General features: G+C 34.2%; 1 protein-coding gene across 8 annotated transcripts in view; it reads left to right on the top strand.

Moving 5' to 3' along the window:
- Positions 1 to 22,823, top strand: part of LOC126880072 (glycogen debranching enzyme) — a 124,430-nt gene that overhangs the window by 88,452 nt on the left and 13,155 nt on the right. For 4 of the 8 annotated variants that reach the window (XR_007696394.1, XR_007696393.1, XR_007696392.1 and 1 more), the window contains exons 18-22: positions 138 to 433; positions 5,709 to 6,133; positions 9,224 to 9,409; positions 12,782 to 13,009; positions 21,613 to 22,050. Coding sequence is in view for 4 of the 8 variants with exons in the window: in XM_050643733.1 (XP_050499690.1) it covers positions 138 to 433; positions 5,709 to 6,133; positions 9,224 to 9,409; positions 12,782 to 13,009; positions 21,613 to 21,666 (1,189 nt within the window). In the remaining 4 variants the exon portion in view is untranslated. Of the gene's footprint in view, positions 1 to 137; positions 434 to 5,708; positions 6,134 to 9,223; positions 9,410 to 12,781; positions 13,010 to 21,612; positions 22,676 to 22,823 lie in introns of those variants that run through there. The other 4 variants (XM_050643733.1, XM_050643731.1, XM_050643730.1 and 1 more) reach the window with 1 other exon arrangement.

Here is a 22,823-nt window from a genome sequence, read left to right as displayed (position 1 = left end):
GTGTTCATACGTTTTCTTTTACGTTCTACTATTTAAGTTATAGACTCTTATCGTGCCTAAAATGATTAGCAAATTTCACTTATATCGGCTGTTAGTGTACCTATAACCGAAACTAACCTATTCAAATTCTCTTCCAGATTCAATTGCAGAGACGCCATCTGGTGGTGGTTATACTGTATTAAAGAATACGTCAACGAAGCTCCCGAAGGAATCAAAATTCTTTCAGACAAGGTTTCCAGGATATTCCCCACGGACGACGCCACGAATCAACCTCCAGGAGCCGTAGATCAACCTTTATATGACGTTATTCAAGAAGGACTCAAAATACATTTCCAAGGACTCGCTTTCAGAGAAAGAAATGCGGGAAGACAAATCGACGAGCACATGGTAGATGCAGGTTTTAATAATCAGATTGGAGTTCATCCAGAAACAGGTATAAATCTTCACTAATTTCATTCCTTAATGTAAATTAGTCATTTTATCAGTCAGTCGAAACCTTCTAAAAGGCTTGTCGACATATGCACATAAGTCATCATAAGTGGCTCGACAATTCGTTGTGGATCTTGGCCTGTTCGCAAAGAAATCGCCACTCCTGTCGATTCCTGGCAACTTCCCTCCATCTTCTGACCCCTAGAATCTTTAGGTCTTTTTCCACATCATCAATCCATCTTCTTCGTGGTCGTCCTCTACTTCTTGTGCCCTCTGGTTTTGAAGCATGCACATTAGTACGCGTAAAAATATTTCATTATAACAGTATATCAGTACAAGAATAAAAAACCGCTAAACGCCGTAAAAATGAGTGGCGCATAAAATATTCCAGCTACAAAAGATTTGATATGAATATTACGTGGCGCGAAAATGGATTTTCATTTGATGCAAAACAAAATTCTAGTTTTATTTTAAAAGATTTTTCCATAATATTTGCTAAATTTGAAGTAAACGCGCCACAAAAGAGTAACTTTGATACAGTTTGAATTTTGAAACTCTTTTGTGGCGCGTTTACTTCAAATTTAGCAAATATTATGGAAAAATCTTTTAAAATAAAACTAGAATTTTGTTTTGCATCAAATGAAAATCCATTTTCGCGCCACGTAATATTCATATCAGATCTTTTGTAGCTGGAATATTTTATGCGCCACTCATTTTTACGGCGTTTAGCGGTTTTTTATTCTTGTATCAGGAGTTTTTCAAAGTTATTTATAAATTAAATGTATGAAGTTGAATGCAATGTTCCTCTATTACACGTCAAGCTTTATAAATGGTCACCTTTGTTGCATTATCTCCCAAATGATCTAGTGTCCTTCGAATGTACACTAGATTTTTTTTTTATTCGAAATAGATTGAAAAAAAATTGAGATGACCGGTAAATGAAGTCGGATTGCCCGTTGCCAGATCAAATTTAGCGTCGTAACCACTACAACTACATAAACCATTTCGGGAATAATCGTAAATTGGATTATACTTTTGTAGCTTAAAAACTTCTAAACGGCTTAACCGATTTTGATCAGTAAACATGAGTTTGAAACGTATTGACCAGTAGTATCTGATGGATCTAAGGTCAAGTATGAAAATTGAAGCTACTACAGGAATTATTGAGCTTGAGAAACCGTTTTTCCCACAGGAAATAGATTTTATCATACTTATGAAGCCTATAACCTAAAAAATTCAAATTCACCGTTAAATTCGTCTGGTGTACTTCTATAAACGCTAAGTTATTGGCGCAATTTGTAGGTTGAAATGTTGAGTAATTGTCGAAAAACCAAAATTTTCAAAGTTTAGTTTTTCAGTTTTTCGGCTATACTGAGCCGTGTGTATGTCTGATTCTGACGGCTTAAACACCATTTGAAAGCTTAAGTCAACACTATTAATTTGATGTATTTGCGGTTCTCCTGGCTCTTCTTGATCCGAATATATATACCCCCAAAACATATGCCGTTTTGTACCTACCAAGTACTATAGCTGGCTTATGGGTGGTCAAAAGTCACAAACTACACCGGTTCTAAATCGGCCCTGACCCCCTCTTCAAACACAGAGGAAAAATATCAAATCGGTTTAACTTTCAAACACACATACATATATATCCACAAACATTTTCCCTTTTTTAAATAAAAATTAAGTCACATTTCTAAGCTCTATAACTTTTGAATGTTATAACCGATTTTCAAAATTAGACATGCGTTGGAAAGGTAATGATCAGTACTGTTAGAAGCCGCAAAGGTCGGACTTAAATTTTTGAAGTTTTTGGGAGTTTTGTGGGCCAGAACGAAAAACAGACCTAAATAGGAAGGGCCGTAAAATCGACACCCTTGGACCAAAATGGATGGTTGACATATGAATGGGTGAGTCTTTTTCTGAACTTGAAGATGGGAGTTGGCACAATTTTCAATTCAGTCAGATTTAGAAAATTGAAAATTTCGTGTATATAATAGTGTCGCGTGTAGGGGGGCGTATTTCTGCGCCACTGGCGAGAACTGCCGTTCTCTGGTAATTTTTTCGATATAAAACTAACAGCTTCGATAACCAATAAATCGAAAACTATTAATTTTATCAAAAAAATGTATAATGAACATTTTTTGCTTATAATTAATATTTTTACCAGCATTTGCGGTCAAAATATAATAAAAAATTTCCACCCTCGAGATGAGGTGGCAACAACCCCATGGTAAAAGCGTCTTTCGGCATCATATAGATTTTGATCCTTGGACTATCCACTACTTATTGTCAAATTTTCAAGCAAATCTATCCATTCTGTAAAAATTGCGAAGTGAAAAATTTCAGTTCCTGGACTAATTATACTTTTGGAGCTCTATAACTTCTGAACGGTTTACCTGATGTTGATCACTAAACATGAATTTGAAACGTATTGACAAGTAGTATCTGACCAGCATCCAAGATCGAGTATGATAACTGAACGTATTACAGGAATTATTGAGCTTGAAAAACCGTTTTTCCCGTAAGAAATAGATTTGATTATACTTATGAAGCCTATAACTTAAAAATTCGAATTTTCCCAGATATGAGGTATACACCGTTAGACGCGTCCTGAGTCCTTCTACAAACGCTCAGTTATTGGTGCAATTCGTAGGTTGAAATTTTGAGTAATTGTCGAAAAACCAAAATTTTCAAAGTTTAATTTTTCAGTTTTTTGGCTATGGCGAGCAGTGTGTATGTCTCAGCTTGATCGCTTAGGCGCCACTTGAAAGCTTAACTCAACCCTATTGATTTGGTGTATTTGCGGTTTTCCTGTCTTTCCCTGAACCTAAGATATATACGCCCAAAAAATATGCTATTTTGTATCTACCTAGTCCTCTAGCTGGCTTACGGGTAGTCAGAAGTCAAAAATTAGACCGGTTCTGAATCGGCCCTCACACCTTCTTGAAACACAGAAAAAAAAATTCAGATCGGTGTAACTTTTCCACACACATACATACATACATACATACATACATATTTATCCACAAACATTTTCCATTTTTTAAATAAAAATTGAGTCATATTTCTGAGCTCGATAACTTTTGAATGGTATAACCGATTTTCAAAATTAAACAAGCGTTGGAAAGGTATTGATCTGTGCTATCAGAAGCCGCAAAGGTCGGGCTTAAATTTTTGAAATTTTTGGGAGTTTTGGGGACGAGAACGAAAAACAGGCTTTAAATGGGAAGGGCCGTAAAATCCACACCCTTGGACCAAAATGGAGAGGTAACATATGGATGGACGAGTCTTTTCCTAAACTTTAAGATGGGATTTGGCCCAATTTTCAATTCAGTCAGGTTTAGAAAATCGAAAATTTCGTGTATATATAGTGTCGCTTGTAGGGGTGTTGTGCGCCACTGGTGAGAACTGTCGTTCTCTGTGGATAAACTTATAGTTCGGCCATGTAATGAGACGTCCAGAGAGGTATAACCGTCTACTTATCTGCCTCATAATACAGTACAAGATCGCCGGAAGAAGCGACCCAGGCCGAAGAACATCCTGGCTTCGAAATATCCGAAAGTGGTATCAAGAGACATCCGCTAATATGTTTCGAGCTGCTGTAGACAAAGTTATTATTGCCAATATGATCTTATATGCCTTATACAAAAGTAGAAAAATAAAAAGTTTATTATCGAGAGCGGGGTGTTTTTTTTACAATTAAAAAACTGTAAAAGCAATAGAAAAGAAACCTCTACATCTGCTGCTTTGTTTATTACAGAAACGCTTTTGATCAAATCAAGACTTAATATAAATTATCCAACAGGTGAGGGAGAATGTACGTGGTATCACTGAATTGTTGAACCGTGAACTAGGAGTATGTCAAGGGTGTGTTCTGTCCCCATTTATTTTTAAAGTATATGCTGAATATATAATCCGATCTTCGTTAGAAGAACGTCCGGAGGCAGTAAGAATGAATGGCATTGTGTTAAATAACAAAAGGTATACAGACGGTATGTTGATTATAGCAGAAAATAAAGAACATCTCCAGATACTAATGAATATACTTATAGAAAAGAGCACCAGCATGGTGTCAATAGAAATATAAGAGATTGGTCCCTAACCTAAGGAAATGCTTTCATACACCAAGCCCACAATAGACAAGACTGCCATACTGGTCATCAACCTCAATAGAGATCGTATATAGGAGGAAAAAATGTTTCTAAGCAATAAATAATAACTCTCTCCCTCTCTCCAATGATAATATAGCTTAAATTGAACCTTGGTCTCCTCCAAACTATGCCTCCAACCTTTCCAGTTCTGCGCCGATCTTCTCCAGATTCTGACGGCTAGTAAATTTTGCGCGTCCGCTGCCACTTTATCCTCCCACCTTTTCAGTGGCTTTCCTTTTGGTGTTTTGCCCTGAATTTTACTATCTAGGGCTATTTTCGGCAATCTTTCGGTCTCCATTCTCACTACATGACCAACCCACCGAAGTCTCTGAAGTTTAACTCATACTGAAATATCTCTCTTTGAACTGTTGGTAGAGTTCATGGTTGTACTTGGATCGCTATACTCCATTTTCGTTAACAGGTCCAAATATCTTCCTTAGGAATTTTGTTTCAAATATTTTCAGCTTTCTTTTTGTGTTTTCTGTCATCGCCCATGTCTCGCATCCATAACATACTACATAACATACTATTGGTCTGATAATAATTTTGTAGACACTGATTTTCGATCTCCAGTGTGTATTTTTGGAGCGCAACACATGGGCGAGTTAAAAATAAGCTATGTTTCCCTTTACTATTCTTCTTTGAATTTCTGGTTTCCTTTGCTCCATCCGTGTTTAATGCAACTCCCAAATATTGAAACTTTCTACAGTTTTATTATCGTCCTTCAATTCAACTGTGCGTCTGTTTCCCTTAGCTCTTGCCTGTGTTAGCTTCTTTGTATTTTGAATAAATATTTCTAGCCCGGTCTTTTCTGTACCTGTTTTTAATTGTGAATATATTTCTACTGCCTCTTCCGTTCTGCGAGATATAATGCTGATGTCATCGGCATAGGCGGCAATCTGTATTGATTTATTTGTTAGAGATTATTAGTTGTTTGAGATTAGCTCATCCTGTATTCAACTGTCTTATTACATATTCGAGAGTCAGGTTGAACAGTTTCGGTGCTAGCCTTTCTCCTTGCTTTAATCCTTTCACTATTAAAAAGTTGAATAAATAATAATTAATAACAGATCCCTTAAATTGTTAGTCAGACTATCTACACATATCTAATACAATTTGTTTCAGGTTTCGTCTTTGGCGGTAATAAATGGAACTGCGGCACCTGGATGGACAAAATGGGATCATCCGACAAAGCCGGAAACCGCGGAAAACCAGCCACTCCAAGAGATGGCTCCGCGGTTGAACTTATCGGACTGTCAAAATCGGTCATCTCCTGGTTAGCCAAATTGAGCGAAGACAACAAATACCCTTACAAGGGAGTAGAAAGGGTGTCCAAGAGCGGCACAAAGACCAACTGGACGTTTAAGGAATGGGCTCTAAAGATACAGAACAATTTTGAAAAACACTTCTGGGTTAATTCCAAACCGACAGATGGAGAAATTCGACCCGATTTAGTAAACAAGAGAGGCATTTACAAGGACTCTCATGGCTCAAGCTTAGAGTATACCGATTTCCAATTGAGATGCAACTTCCCTGTCGCCATGGTTGCGGTAAGTACTCAAATATGTTGTATAACAATTTTCAGATTCACTTTAACATTCAACGGTACATTTCATGTCAAATCACTCAGACAAAAACTTTTGGATCTCCAATTTGTCTGAAAATTGGTGTACAGCGTCTGCGGAACGTAAAAATAATTCATTTAAGCCCGTACAGTCTTCTTCTTTTTTTTTCTCAAAATATTAAGCGATTTTACAGTGATTCAATTTTACATTCAGAGTTTACAATTCATTAATTCATTCGTGAAGCAATTAACGCAATAAAACCAGAAGAATGGGTAACTCATTTCGAGAATCTATACAAAGACGATAACGATAGTAATGAAGTACAAAGAAATGACCTACAAAACATTCACCAAGAAGAAACAGAGAATGGCAACATCACCCAAGAAGAAATACACGAAGCAATCAAAGGATCAAAAAATAGAAAATCACCAGGTCTGGACAATATATCAAATGAATTAATTAAATACGGGGTACAAAAATAATAGAAGAGGTAACAACATTATTCCAAAAAATTGTAAAGAACATGACAGTACAAGAGGAATGGAGAGAGAGTATAGCAATACCCATCTACAAGGAAGGCGTAAATACAGATCCTACGAACTACCAAGGAATTACACTACTCAATTCTACATCAAAACTATTGACAAAAATTCTATCCCAAAAAATATACAAGAAAGTTGGTGTATCGGAAGTACAACAGGGTTTCCACCCAAACAGGACGCTATTTTCATCATGCGACAATTAGTTGAGAAATCAATAGAATTAGACCAGCCAAGAAAAATATGTCAGAAATATAGAAACATAATCAAAGATCTCAATTGGTCCAACAAAACACGAATAAAAACCACACACGGGCTCACGGAAGAAATCAAAATCAGTGTCGGCATTAGACAAGGGGACAGCATCAGTCCATGCCTATTTAATTTAATAATGGATGAAGTTATAGGTAGTGTTAACAAAATGAATCAAGGATACAAAATGGGTAACCAAACTATGAGAATACTTTGCAGATGATGCAATCTTAATAGCCAAAAACGAAGATGACTTACAACGCCTACTACAAAAATTTAAAATAACCGCCGAAACGTATAACCTGACACTATCCACAGAGAAAACCCAATCGATGGTAATATCCAAGAACCCAAATAAATATAAATTAGTAGTGGACGACCATATAATCGAACAGGTAATGGATTGTAGATACTTGGGTGTGGAAATATCTAGCGACAGGCATCTGTGGCAAGAATCAAAACAGCAGGCAATGAAAGCAGCGAGAATATCTGGTTTCCTGAGGAATATAATCTGGCGGAATAAATATATGAGCACCGAAAGCAAAGTCCGCATTTATAAGACATGTGTTAGACCCGTACTGACATACGCAGCTGAGACAAGGGCCGAGACAACAAAAACCAAACAAATAATGAGAACAACAGAGATGCAAACCCTAAGATCCATAAGAGGTATCACACTCAGAGATACAATACGAAACGAAGACACATTGAGAGAGCTAGGCGTTTTAGACGTAGTGAGATGGACAAGAGCACGACGACGCATGTGGAGAGACCACGTAGATCGGATAGACCCTGAACGTATGGCTAAATGGGCGAAGACGCAGAAGTCCAACACCAAGCGACCCATAGGAAGACCCAAAAAACGATGGTACGAAAACTGGAGCTCCGGATCGCAGCAGAGACCGTAACAAAAGAAACAGGACATAGTTCTAGTACAAGAAGAAGAAGAAGAAGATTCGTGAAGCATTACAACCTCTAGGGCTAACACCATGGCGTTCAAAATCCTATTCTTGGTTGAGGTGGATTACTCCTCTATGTCATTTATAGCTTGCTTTGAGTCTTTATTGCTGTCGTGACTGACTGTTTTCTATTTCTTTCTGTCCTTGCACTGAAGTTTCCGGTCTTTAACGTTCATTGCTCTTATGACTTCTTCTACATCTTCCAGCCATCTTCTTTTAGGTCTTCCTGTACACCTGGGCCATTGTGGTGTCCAGTTAGTTACCCTTCTCAACATATCTGAATGCGGGCGTCTCGTATATGTCCTATCCATTCCAAGTGAAGAGATTTTATGTATCTGACCATATTTTATCCCTTTAATTCTTCTTCAAATTCGGCATTTGTTTTCATTCTTATTTCTCCTTCTCTTGTTACATTGTGGACCAGTATAGTTCTCATTATTTTTCTTTCAAATTTCAGAAGACTATCATCATCCTCTTTCTTATTAACAGTCGTTGTTTCCATCCTATAATTAACTACAAGTCTTATTAAGATTTTACATATGTTCATCTTTGTTCTTTTACCGAGTCTTGCTTCTTAACAGATTTCTATTCATTCAATATGTTTTTTGCCTTTCAGGATTCTTTCCTCTGGTCTCTTTTCCGGTTTCCCTATTGTTACTCTCAAGTAACTAAAGGTGGATACAGTTTCAAATTTATGGTTCTGTGTTATTAGATATTTCTAAGTTGTTGTGTCGTCCTTCCCTATCGTCAAGTATTTTGTTTTGTGCTGGTTTACCTCTAGTCCTATTCTCTTCACTTCCTTATCTAATTTTCCACTGCTTCTATAAGTGTCATTTTCGTCTTCGCTCTGATGACTAGATCGTCTGCATATGCTATTACTTGAAGTTGATCTGTAATAATGTTTTTATTTGCAAGTTTGTCCTTATTATTACTTCCAATATCAAGTTAAACAGTGTTGGGAAGATAGAGTCAGTTACCTTGTTTCATGCCTTTGTTTACTTTGATCTCCTCAGGAGTTGTTCCGTTGAAATAAATCTTTTCTGTGGTGTTTTTAGGCTTATGTCTTAATTTTTTTGGGATTCCATAATTCTCTAGCTCAGCCATCATTTTCGTCCGATTAATTGTATAAAAGCACTTATTATGAATAAATCTATGAATATTAGGTTCTCTGTTGTATTCTCTCGATTTTTGAATTATTTGCTCCACTGTATGTATGGAATGAATATTCGTTCAGCACATGATTAAGTCTCATGTTTAGTAAATCAATTACAGATTTTTATATTCTCATAACTGTATTTTTAATTTGAAACTTCTTTTGACCACAGGCACCAGAACTGTTCACTCCAAGCCGTGCTTGGGAAGCTCTGATACAAGCAGAGAAATATCTATTAGGTCCTTTAGGAATGAAAACACTCGATCCTGAAGATTGGGCATACAAAGGTGACTATGACAATTCCAATCAATCAGAAGATCCTTCAGTTTCACATGGATTTAACTATCATCAAGGCCCCGTAAGTATTAAATGGTATTTTCGAAATATTATTTTTATTAAATAGTTAGTTAAATAGATAAGAATAGGCAGTCAACATAGGGGTTTATAAAAGACAGTGGCAATAATGTATCCAGAAATAAATTTACACCAGCGCACAGTGGTTCCAAATGCTGAAAACGTGGCCATGAAGTAATATAGAAAGTCCCTATTTAGGGATTTTCATGTTTACAGTTATTGTTTTCTCATACTATCGTAAAGTCGTAAGAATCAGACCGGATGTATTCTTATTCATAACTCCGGGACAAGTGAGCCATGTACGACCTTATTTTGGCCGGCAGTGACAGTCAAAAAGAACGCGTACCTATATTGAAAACGCTGTAAAACGTTTTGTGGTTTATCAATTTTATTGCTGTAAAGCAGATTCTTCTTTTTCAAGTAGGTATTAATGTAAGGTAAAAGTTGACTAAAGATTTGATAACAATAAATGCATAACGTTTGTTAGTGAGTAAACAGTAAAAATAATATATTTTTTTTTTTGCTTGAAAAATGGCTTTGGCAGAGCCAATTAAGGTAGAATTCCGCACCAAGCGACCCAGACAGGAGACCGCGACAGGCGACAGATAGGCGAGGTCTCCCCACGACTGCTCTCAATGCAATTATATCAGGGTAGTTCTGCAGCCCGCGACCGAGACCAGCGACCAACTATCGTCTATCGCGACCTATCTGTCGCCTGTCGCGGTCTCCTGTCTCGGTCGCTTGGTGCGGAATTCTACCTTTAGCCAGACTTGTTTGTGATTGATTGCAGATTCATAGTCATAAATTTCTTATTTCATAACGTAAGTACTACAATATTATTTTTTTGATACAACATATTATTATATTATATTTTTTTTATTATATATTTTAATTTGTGGTAATCACTTTTTTACTTCTATTTTTTTTAATTTTTTTTACTTGTTTTTTTTTTATTTTTCTTTTTTTTTGTTTCTATTTTTTTATTTATTTATTTTTGTTATTATTATTTTATTATATGTTCTTTTTTATATATTATTTTTTTTCTTTTTAATTTTTTCAAACCAAATTAACAAATTATTCCTAGTTTACAACTTGTATTTACATAATTTAACATGTTTATAAATGAGATGAAGAATTTCCATACCATTTGTAAATATAAGGGCCGGTTGTTCGAACGCTAATCAACAATGATCACTATCAAATATTTAATTACTGTCACAACTGTCAATGTCAACTTTGGTTGGGTTGCTGAAAACATAATTGATTATAATTATGAGATTAGTTAATCAATTAACATAACAATTATTAACATAATTGATTAACTAATTTCATCATTGTAATCAATAATTATGTTTGTAGCAACCCAATCAAAGTTGACGTTCACAGTTGTGACAGTAATTAAATATTTGATAATGATCATTTTTGATTAGCGTTCGAACAACCGGCAAGTATTAAGGTTTATTGGGAAACAACATTTAAAATTTTTTAATTCCTTATAAAGGTCGTTTATGTTATTTATCTGTAAATGACATTCCAATATGACATGTGTTAGATCTCCGATTTTGCCACAAGTACCATTGGGAGTATCTGCCAATCCGATTCTATGCATGTAAGATGGAGTAAGAGCAAATAATATATTTGAAATAATCAAAATTTGGTGTCGTAAAAATACATTCAAAAAGTACATAATTCTGCGATTAATGTAAAATGTACAGTCAGAAGATACAGAATCACATTGGTTTAGCTGCCTTTAACTGCTTTGCATTACTGGCATTTGTTTGAATACAAAAGTGTGAAATACGGATATTACATTATTCTGGCGATTGATGCTCGTGTATGGGCGGTTGTATCGAAGTAATAGGTTGTAAATATTGTTCTTTAAAAAGAAAATGTATTGGTAATCAGCAATTTCAAAAGTTCTTTATAATATAAAATTTCAAAAACGTATGCGTTTAAAATAAAATTTTCGAATTTGTTTCCGCCATGTTGGATCCGCCATTTTGTTTTTCAAAAAAATAATATCACATTCGTACAGCGATGCGAAAAACCCGTAAGTAGGAAAGTAATTCCGAAGTTTATGAACAATATACGCGTTTAAAGGTTCATGACAATCTTTTCGGCATTTGGAACCACAGTGGCAGCGGATCAATAGACATGATGAAGGTAATTGAACACCACCCCTTTATTCTCCCAGAGCTCAAATCACAGAACGTGCTAATAATCTCTTATTAAATTATGACCAAATAGAAAATTATGATTTTAATTTCCATTTTAGGGCCGGAGAAACTTATGGCATCTGTGAAATGACTGAATGATGAGTGACTTTTTGATTAATTTCACATAACTCCTTCTTCGAGATATTCCTTTTTGGAGATAGAGATTTTGGAAGATCATTACTGTCTATTATTTGAAAACGTCCATATTGGCTTCAGTATGGCTTTATATATTAAAATCTTATTTGTTAGATTTAATTGTGATTTCCTGCCAATAAGCCAGTAAAGTTGTCTTAGTTTGAGTCCCAATTGTTTTCGTTCTGTAAATGTGTTCTCCATATTAATCTTCTGTCAAGATGTAAACCTAAATATTTGACTTCGATTCTCTGAGTAAGCATTTGATTATTTAGAAACTGCGGGAAAATACCTCTTCTTAGTATAGGGCTTTTCATTCACAGTCATTTGTTTCGAGCTCCTGTCATGTGTCACATAATATTAATATATCTACGTCATACGTCTTTGGTTTGTATCATTGGATGTACCAATAACGTATGACGTAGATATATTAATATTATGTGACACATGACAGAAGCTAGAAACAAATGACTGTGAATGAAAAGCCCTATAAAGGTAACATGAATTGATTTGGTCTCATTAACTCTTTCGTGTCGCAATAACTCACAGTGTCAACTGCGAAGGGTAAGATTTTACACGACAATAGGTTTTTTCAGTTTCAGTTCAAATAGTAAATACAAACTAATCTTTAATCAGAACTGTTAATCAGAAATATAAACTGTTGTGGGAAAAACATAGATACATAGTTAGGTTGTAAAATGGAATGAATGACGTCACAATAATACGGAATATTCCGTTATATTACCTTTAGTGATAATAATTTATGAAAATTAGAAATCAATATCTCATTTAACAGGTTTGAAATGAACTACGGTGGAAAAGCAGATTGTCGGTTGTTTAAAATCGATATAACCTCAAAAATTAACTAAATGACGTCACATTAATATGGAATATTCGGTAATAGCCTTTGTTGATATATATGAAAATGTTATTCTTAATACTTTAAAAATGATTATGCAGTTTCTTCGCTGATAATTTTTATTACAGTGACATTTTAGCTCATTTTTTCATGACATATTTGTTTACAGGAATGGGTATGGCCTATTGGGTTCTTCCTTCGAGCCAAACTCATTTTTGCCGCACAAAATGGAGCGTTGAGAGAAACAGTCGCTAGTACGAAACTGATCCTTTCGAAACACTTCGTCGAATTACAGACTTCTGATTGGCGAGGTCTGCCGGAATTGACGAATAAAGATGGTGCCTATTGCAACGATAGTTCAAGGACTCAAGCGTGGAGCATGTCTTGCGTTCTTGAGGTAAAGTATTAAATAGTTTAGTGTACCTATTTATTTCAATGTACATATACAGGGTTTTTCAAAAAAAGTAACACCGTCTCCAGAATAGGTAAAAAACTGAAAAATAATTGAGATTTGCTTAGTAGACATTTTTTAAAGAAAAAATAGTACGCCACTGAGATGTTTCAAATTAAAAAATAATTTTTGAATCCATCGTTGAATTTGTGGCACAAAATCTATCTTTACATTTTTCATACGACGCGCCGGCCGCTTTTATTCTTCTTCTCGTTGTCCTTTTGCCCTATAAGAGCGTCGGACTTTGGTATCACCTATCCATCTTTTACCCATTTCTTTCACGCCTTCCGGTCTCCTGCCATTTCCTTTATCTGTTGCACTGTTTTCCCTCTCTTTGTCCCGATTTCCTCGATCTGCTCCATCCACCCCTTTCTAGGTCTGCCCCTTCTTCTTTTCCCCTGTCTTTTGGCATCTGCCACCTTCTTTACTAGTCTGTTCTCGTTCATCCTAGTTATATGTCCAAACCAGTTCAGGTTTCTTTTTTCAATTTTTTTCTCTATTGGTTCCTGACTTAGCACGTTTCTGATGTTTTCGTTCCTTTCCCTGTCCATCTTCGTCTTTCCAGCTATTTTTCTCAGCTGCTTCATTTCTGCTGCATTTATGGCACTTTCATGTCTTTTATTTGTGACCCATATCTCGCTTGCATATAGAAGAGTTGGTACTGTGATTGTATTATATACATGCATTTTTGTTTCCTGGCTGATTTCCCGTTTTCCCAGTATCGTATTATTAATCGCATAATATATTTTCGTAGCTTTCTTTGTCCTATTTGCAGTTTCTGGGTCTAGCTTTCCGTCATTCGATATTATCGTGCCCAGGTACTCGTAGGCCGTCACCCTCTCCAATTCTTGTCCTTTACAGAACACTTATGTTTCGCCTTCAATCTCCTGCTCCTGCTGACCTATTTTCATCGTCTTGCATTTGCTGATGTTTATTTCTAATTTCATTTTCTCTATTTCCTCAGTCCATACATCAGTTAGTCGCTGCTTCTTTCTCGGGTTGTGTGCTAAGAGAACGACTTCGTCCGCATTCAATAATCCTTCTATCATAACTGGTGTTAGGTGCGTGTAGCCTATTATTGTTTTTAAGTGGTTTGTTCTCCTTTTTACATTTTTAAATAATTTATCCATAATTATGACGAATAGGAGTGGGCTTAGGCTATCTTCCTGTTTTATACCCTTGTTCATCCTAAATTCTAGTGATCTGCTACCTCCCATTTGTACTTTTCCCACCACTCTGCTGTATGTACTTTTAATTATCTCTAATAGTTGTCTCGTTATTCCCAGCTCCTCCATAGTATTCCATAATACTTTCCGGTCTACTGAGTCGAACACTGCTTTAAGGTCTATGAAGGTCATATATATGTTTGTTCCCCGATCATTATTTTTTTCTATTATATTTCGTAGTATGCTTATGTTGTCTACTGTTTGCCTTTTGGCTCTGAATGCTGTTTGTTCGTCTTCAAGTTTTTCTTCTACCTCTGTTCTTAATCTTCTTTCTATTATTCTCGTATAGAGCTTGAACACTACTGATGAGAGGCATATATCTCTATAGTTTCCGCAGGTGGATTCTTCTCCTTTCTTGTGAATTGGGATCAGTAAGTTTTCTTCCCATTCTCTCGGCATTTTGTTTGTTCTCCATGCTTCTCTCATTATTTCCAGCAACCACTTCTTTCCTTCTTTCCCTATCCATTTTATCATTTCCGGATCAATTTTATCTGCTCCGCTCGCTTTTCCTATTTTTATTCTACTTATCGCTTCTTCCAATTGTTCAGTACTTATTTCTTCCATTTGGTATTCGTCTGCTGCTGTCTGTTCTATGGTTCCATCTGTCTGTATTTCTTCACTTTCTTCGCCCATATATTTCTCTTCATAATATTCTCTCCATACCTCTAGTATCTCTGTTGTATTTGTCTTTAGTTTGTTGTGTTTGTCTTTTACTCCTCTGAGTTCTTTTCTTTTCTTTTCTTTCCTCTTAGGCTCCTTACTTTATTCCAGAAACATCTGTTGTTGTCTCTGTAATTTTGGTTTAGTGATTCACCGAACTTCTTCCAACTCTCTTTCTTTCCTTTTCTAACTAGTTCTTTCACTGTGTTACTGTGTTTTTGGTATTCTTTTTTATCTTGTTCCTCTCTTGTACTATTGTATTTTTTCCATGCCTTTTTCTTTTTCCTCACTTCTTCCTGTATATCTGCATTCCACCATTCCGTCTTTTTGTTTAATTTTCTGACTGTTAGATTTCCGCATATCTCTTCTGCTTTCTTCATTATTATCTCTTTAAATTTTTCCCATTTTTCCTCCATATCCATTTCTAATTTCTTTCTCTCCTCCATTTTGAACTCCTTATCAGTTTCTTCTTGATATCTCCTTTTCTTTTGCTCATCTTTTAGTTTTTTATGGCTATTCTGCTGTATTCTATCTGTTCTTGTTGTACCGGTTTTTGCCATGTCATCTCTGCCATTACCAGTCTGTGATCAGTTCCGATCTCTGCTCTCTGTTCTGTCCAGACTTGTTTTATATTTTGTTTCATTTCTTGCGTGTAGACTATGTAATCTATTATGCTTTTTGCATCTCTGCCTTCTGCTACAAATGTATATTTATCTTGTAGTACTTGCTGTGTAAACGAGTTTCCTATTAACAGGCCATTTGTCTGGCAGAATCTGATCATTTTAATTCCATTTCTGTTTAGTATCTCTTCACCATGTTTTCCCATGCACCCAAGTCCTTTGTTTTCATCTTTCCCTATACTTGCGTTCCAATCTCCCATTAACACTACTCTTTCACATTTTTCTCTTATCTCATCTAGGGTATTCTGTAGTTCATTGTAGAAATCTTCCATTTTTTCTTCTTCCGTTCCTTCTGTTGGTGCATATATTTGCACTATGTACCATTCCTCTTCCATTTATATTTTTATATACATTATTCTCGACGATATAGGTTTGAAATCTGATACTCTTTTTTCTATTGTCTCTGTGACTACTATGCCTACTCCTTCTTTCGCTCTAAGTTCTTTGTCTACCCCGGAGTAGTACATCGTGTAATTTTCTGATACTATTTTTTCTTCTTCCACATTTCTTTGTTTCGCTAATACCTATTATTTGCATTTTAAATTCTTCCATTTCTTGCTCTAATTCGCATTCCTTTCCTCTAAGTGTTGTTAAATTCCATGTAAAAATTTTCAAGTTGTTATTTTCGTTTATTCTAGTTTTTGCGTCTTGTCCTTGTTTCATTTCCACGTCAATCGTACTAGCTGTTTTTTCAATGTCCTTTTTCTTTTGTTCATCTTCTTGTTGATTATCCTTTCCTTCTATATGTTTTTCTTTATCCAAATTCCATTCCGTTGTCTTTGCGTTGTCGTCATCGTCTTTACTATCACTCGTTTGTTGTTTCCGCTTTTATTCAAAAAAATAAAACATCTTAACCTTTACAAAGTATTCGAATTAAGTTTCTATCCGTCGTCATCAGGAACATAGAGATGGCTTTTTGGTTCAGTTTTTGAATATTTTTAGATAACAGTTACTTTTTAATCGCGTAAATTATTCATTAATTTAATTAATATGATTATTTTTTCACTATGCCTGTATTCAGTGATTACAATAATTTATACAGTATGCAATAAAAACTAATGATCGAGAAAAGAGAAAAAGTGTTAGTGATATTAATAATATACTGTTACTATGCAACGAGTAGATAAATTTTAAATACTTCTAACAACTAAAATCGTTGTACATGCATGTTTTATTGAAATTTAGTTTAGAAACTTAATTTGAATACTGTGGAAGCGCTCAGATACTTTATTTTTTGCATGAAAAATATCTTATGAAATACATATCTTATGAAAAAAGGGAAGATAGATTTTTTGTCACAAAATGAAAGAGGAATTCAAAAATTATTTTTAAACTTGAAATATCTCAGTGGCATACTTTTTTAATTCAGGCCATTACCCATATGCGCGCAAATGATGCATAAAAAACTCATTGTATGTCAAGAAATGCGCAATGATCACCTCTTAAAACCCACTAAATTTCATTTCAATGTTGCCAGTAGTTTCGGCAAAATCGTAAAAAATGTGAAATTTTTTTCCTCATTGCCCTTAATCTTGAAAACGGATGGTGTTACAACAATCTTGTACTAAGTAAACCCCAATTATTTTTCAGTTTTTTACCTATCCTAGAGACGGTGTTACCTTTTTTGAAACGCCCTGTATATAGCATTGTGACCACTAGAGGTTAGGAAGTGACTCATTCTTGCATTGTGCAACGAATGGTATTCACTATCTCGCTTTCTTTGTTTCACTTCTGAAAAAACTGTTACTTCCAACATTATAGAATATCTTAAAGCTATTATCATTTAAATGAAATGATAAAATTAATATTGAGTAACTCTAAATATATTTTTACAACTTCTCTTTCTTTATTAACGAGTCTAGTATTTCACAACCCGTGTCTTTTTTAAATGATACATTAGTTGAAAATACCTATATTAGACCAGTAAGGATCTGCAAAAAACGTCTATTTTTGGATGTGACAGGTGGCATTCGGATTTTTGCAGATAAAGTTAGGTGACACTTTCAGTAATAATAATTGATTATGCTCCTTCTCAAATATGCCCGGAACATTAATAAAAAAATTAAAATATTTAAAAATTTCGAAAAACATTGATTTTTTTCTGCTTTATTTGCTTATAACTTTAAAACGATTTGTTTTGGAACAAAGTCGTAGAGAAATAAAATAAAGATAATTGAATTTTGTATTGGCAAAAAATGTCTTAAGGTATTAACTTTTCTGCAATATAGCAATAAATACAAAATAAGGGGGCAAAATAAGTCTGTTGTTATTCAATATTTTTTAACCACTTTGGTGGCACTTAGAACCTTAGTAATTCGCTTAGGAAATTCTTTGTAACATACTTAAATCGTGTACCAAATTTCATTAAAATTGACCTAATAAGTTTTGCATAATAAATTTGCAATCTAAATGTTTTTAAAAAAGTTCAAATTTTTTAAAATCTTTCTGAACAAAAAGTAGACCATTTAGAAGTTGGCTAATTTTTTTACATATAAAGAGGTGCTCTACCTATCTAATACACTTTACAGAATTAAAATCGGATTATTTAAGGGGCCTCAGCAATGTTTTAAATTTATAAACAATATTTTGGCTTATAAACAAATAGCTTTGTTTAATAGTAAAAAAAGTAATTTTTAGCAATGCAAATAATTAAAACCGGTATAATTTGACTTAAACTTTCAAATGCTGTCAGCAGAATTGCTATTTTATTTTTTAATCAAACGTTATTCGCGTTCAAAAATTGCAATTTCTCGATTTTTTGAAAGTTCCACTGCGTTTATCTCGAAAACTATGCATCCTACGAAAAAACTTGTAAGAACATTTTTTGCTTAGAATTACCCAAGAAATACAAAAAAATGTTTTATTTTGCGAAAAATTGATGTTATGTAATTCCTCAAGTTCTTTGTTTATAACAATCTTATCGACATCCGGATCAACTGTTACCCAAAAAATTCGTGTTCTACGGGTCAAAATACATAAAAAAACTTGGGTAAGTCCATCTAAATAAAGGAGCCCGTAGCACCCCCTCCTGGCCACAGCACTAATTTGTTTATAAGCCAAAAAATTGTTTATAATTTTAAATCATTGCTGAGGCTGCTTAAATAATCCGATTTCAATTCTGTAAAGTGCATTAGATAGGTGAAGTACTTGTTTATATGTAAAAAAATTGACAAATCTTTGTATGTTCTAGTTTTGTTGTGCAAGATTTTAAAAAATTTTAATTTTTTTAAAAAAATTTAGATTGCAAAATTATTATGCAAAATTTAGTAAGTCAATTTTAATGAAATTTGGTGTACGGTTTTAGCACATTACAAAAATTTTCTAAGCGAATTAGGAAGGTTCCAAGTGTAACCTAAGTGATGGAAAATCATTGAATAAGGACAGGCTTGTTTTGCCCCCTTATTTTATATTTATTGCTATTTTGAAGCAAGGGTGATAAATTAAGACATTTTTAACCAATCGCATCTGATAGAAAATTTAATTATCTTTGTTTTATTCCTATACGACTTTGTTCTAAAATGAATAAGTTATAAGCAAAAAAAGTAGAAAAAACGAAATTTTTTTAAATTTTTAAATATTTTATTTTTTTTTTATTAATGTTCCGGGCATATTTGAGAAGGAGCATAATTCAATTATTATTAACGAAGTTATCACCTAACTTTATCCGCAAAAATCTGAATGCCACCTCTCACATCCACCTAAAAACAGATCCTTACTGGTCTATATCGCGTAGAAACAAATTTCTATAATAGACCAGGGCGGATCTGTTTTGAGGTGGATGTGAGAGGTGGCATTCGGATTTTTGCAGATAAAGTTAGGTGACAACTTCAATAATTATAATTGACTTATGCTCCTTCTCAAATATGCCTGGTCTATTTGTTTATAAGCCAAAAATTTGTTGATACCTTTAAAACATTGCTGAGGCCGTTTAAATAATCTGATTTTAATTCTGTAAAGTGTATTAGATAGGTAGAGCGCCTCTTTATATGCAAAAAAATTAGCGAACTTATAAATGGTCTACTTTTCGTTCAAAAAGTTTTTAAAAAATTTTAGATTGCAAAATTATTATGCAAAATCTATTAGGTCGATCTTAATGAAATTTGGTGGACGGTTTAAGTATGTTATTAGAATTTTCCAAACGAATTACTAAGGTTCTAAGTGCAACCAAAGTGGTTGAAAAATATTGAATAAAATCAGGCTAATTTTACCCCCTTATTTTGTATCTATTGCTATTTTGCAGAAAGAGTAATAATGTAAGACATTTTAACTAGTCGTATGTCATACAAAATTCAATTTTCTTTATTTTATTTCTCTACGACTTTGTTCTAAAAGGATTCGTTTTAAAGTTATAAGCAAAGAAAGTAGAAAAGAATCGACAATTTTCGAAGTTTTTAAATATTTAAATTTTTTTATTAATGTTCCGGGCATATTTGAGAAGGAGCATAGGTTAATTATTTATACAAACTTTATCTGCAAAAATCCGAATGCCCTCTCACATCCAAAGATAGACGTTTTTTCACAGATCCGCCCTGGTCTATAATTTGTTTTATAGAGGGCACATTATACACTAGAACAGGGGTCACCAATTAGTTTCCCCGAGGGTCCGTTTCGAAAACCTATGACACTTCCGGGGTCCGGATTTATGCTGTCTGTGTCTGACTGTTCTGATTCGGTTTCTTTGTGGATTCTTGTTAAAAAATATCCCCTATAAACAAATCAGAAGGGTGCCGGGCCAAATTTTTGGGCAGAAATTGTTTAATGTATTTTTTAACAAATTCAAAACATCACCTTTTTTGCCCGCGATAATATGTTTTTAGCATTTTTGGGTCATCTTAAATAAAAAGGATCTATCATTTTATTAAAACTTAGAGTTTTCTGGCATCGCGAATGCATATTTTCGCATTTGTCAGATTTTAAATCGCTTATTACTCGAAAACTATCAACTTTTCAGAAATATGACAATATGACAAGTAAAAATATATTTTTCGAGGGAAAAAAGTAATTTTGAATTTGCTTAAAAAATTGTTTCACCCGGCACCCTTGTGATTTGTTTAAAAACAGCAGTATTGTAAATTGTTACTGAGAATATTTTAAAAATTAGGCATTTATATATTGAATGATAATGAAGTAGTATATTGAATGATAATCTTCAATTTTGTAGAAAGGAAACTGAGGAATTTAAAATAAATAATCATAATAATCATAGTACAAAATGCTAATTAATATGTTATGTTTTCTACATTAGTTTCAATGCAAGGTGTTTGTTGCAAACTTATTAAATCTGAAAATTATTTTAATTAAATTCACATCTGAAAAGTACTCCTACTTAACATATTAGTAGAGAGGAAATGAATATAAAAAAATGAACATGACAATTTTGTATTACAGCTTACTTAATTTCAAAATTAATGATTAGTAATTATAACAATAAGGGGGAAAACTCTTTACAAAATTAAATTATCAGAGAGAAAAATTACATTTTTTTATGTACAACCTGTCTGAAGTTTGGTGTGAGTTTAGTGCAACTGAGTCTCATTAGGGAGTTGCGATATTCATCGGTTAAGTGAGATCTGTACCGATTTTTAATAAAGTTCATTATTGATAAAGCGGCTTCGCACACATCAGTTGAGCCAAACATAGTACACAATTTCATGGGCAAACATTTTTAAAATTGCCAAACACTAGGTATAATATTCTGAATTTATTGACGGGTCGCACAAAACTAGCTCACGGTCCGGATGCGGACCGCGGTCCGCTAATTGGTGACCCCTGCACTAGAAGACATGGTTGCTTACCTTTCCTCTCTAAAAGTTTATCTCGTTCACACTAAGACAGGTTTCGTTTGGTCTGGCACTGCTTGATGAGTCTCGACCAAGACGAAACATGTAGTGACTAAACTTACTTTTCGAGAAAGTGCAAGTTTTATACCGTTCTTTTGCTATTGTTTTCAAGCGCATACTCATTCGAATTGTTTCTGTTCCAGGTCCTTCATGATTTAAAGAAAATTGAGTCCAGTATAGACCTACTAGGCAACTGACTTACCAGTACCTTAGACACTAAGACAAATAATAGCGTTACACAAAAACATACATACAACAAAACCATACGAAGCGAATTAGTTGAGAACAAAAAACTTTTGTCGCCGAAATTTTGTAGAATATTGAGACGGCAAAAGATTTACACCGAAATCGAAGAAATCAAAATAATGAACCACTCAGACGATCAAAATTCTTCCAGTGAAATATTAAGTTCTTCCATTTTTAGTGATACGTTTCTGCCATACAGCGACCTCTATTTTAAGCATAATCAAACATTGCCTAACGCGGTTGTAAGTTTAAATAAGTTTATACAGAGTGATAATTTATTATTAAGCAACGATTCTCTCATTTGTTCGTCTAATTTTGTGCCTTTTTACCAAGAGGTTCCCAAATATTGCATAGGAATATTAGACAGCAAACACGGACATTTGACATATAAGGAATTAAAATGTTCTTATGATCCTAGTAGTTACGATGCATACGTTCCTATATTTTTATCTCTTCCTACCAATAATCACTTCAAATCTTTTACAAATAATTACATATCTCGCCGTACAATGGGTCTGTCGAAGAAACGAAGACCGACAGTGCAGAACTTGGATGAAATCATCCCGATGATGGACGAAATGTACCGAAACATCGAACACAGTCCGCGCCAGCACGAACCGGAGCCGTATTTGGAACGGAACGTTCTGTTACTGGACCCGTTATTGCTCGATTTGAACGAGCGAAGAACCAAGCTGCAGATCAGTCGTTCGGAACACAAGAAGATTGTACGCATCACTATAATGTACGTTTTAGCTTTCTTTGCACTTGCACTGGTGACGTTCTTTAGTTTGTATTTACTCTAAGATCTGATAATAAGAGACTGCTTACGTGCCATTAGTTGTTAAAGATATTTATTTTTATGTTAAATTTGTTTTTAAGTGCTGTTAAATTTTATGTACACTGTTTACTTTTATGGATGTATTGTTAAATTATATTTAAATTATACATTACTGAAGTCAAGTCTTATTCTTTAATATTTTGTGTAAAAAATAACCCATACTGCTAGGTGTTACTGTACTAGGCTTGAAGTAAAATTAACAGATAGTAGTGACTCAAGGTATGTATCAAATGAAAGTCCTCAATTTTCTCATAGTCCAAGTAATGAATG

The sequence above is a fragment of the Diabrotica virgifera genome, chromosome 2 (assembly GCF_917563875.1).
Source record: "Diabrotica virgifera virgifera chromosome 2, PGI_DIABVI_V3a".
NCBI classification, from domain to species: Eukaryota; Metazoa; Arthropoda; class Insecta; order Coleoptera; family Chrysomelidae; genus Diabrotica; species Diabrotica virgifera.
The sequence above is the reverse complement of the archived record's forward strand: the minus strand, read 5'-3'. Positions and strand labels throughout refer to the sequence as shown.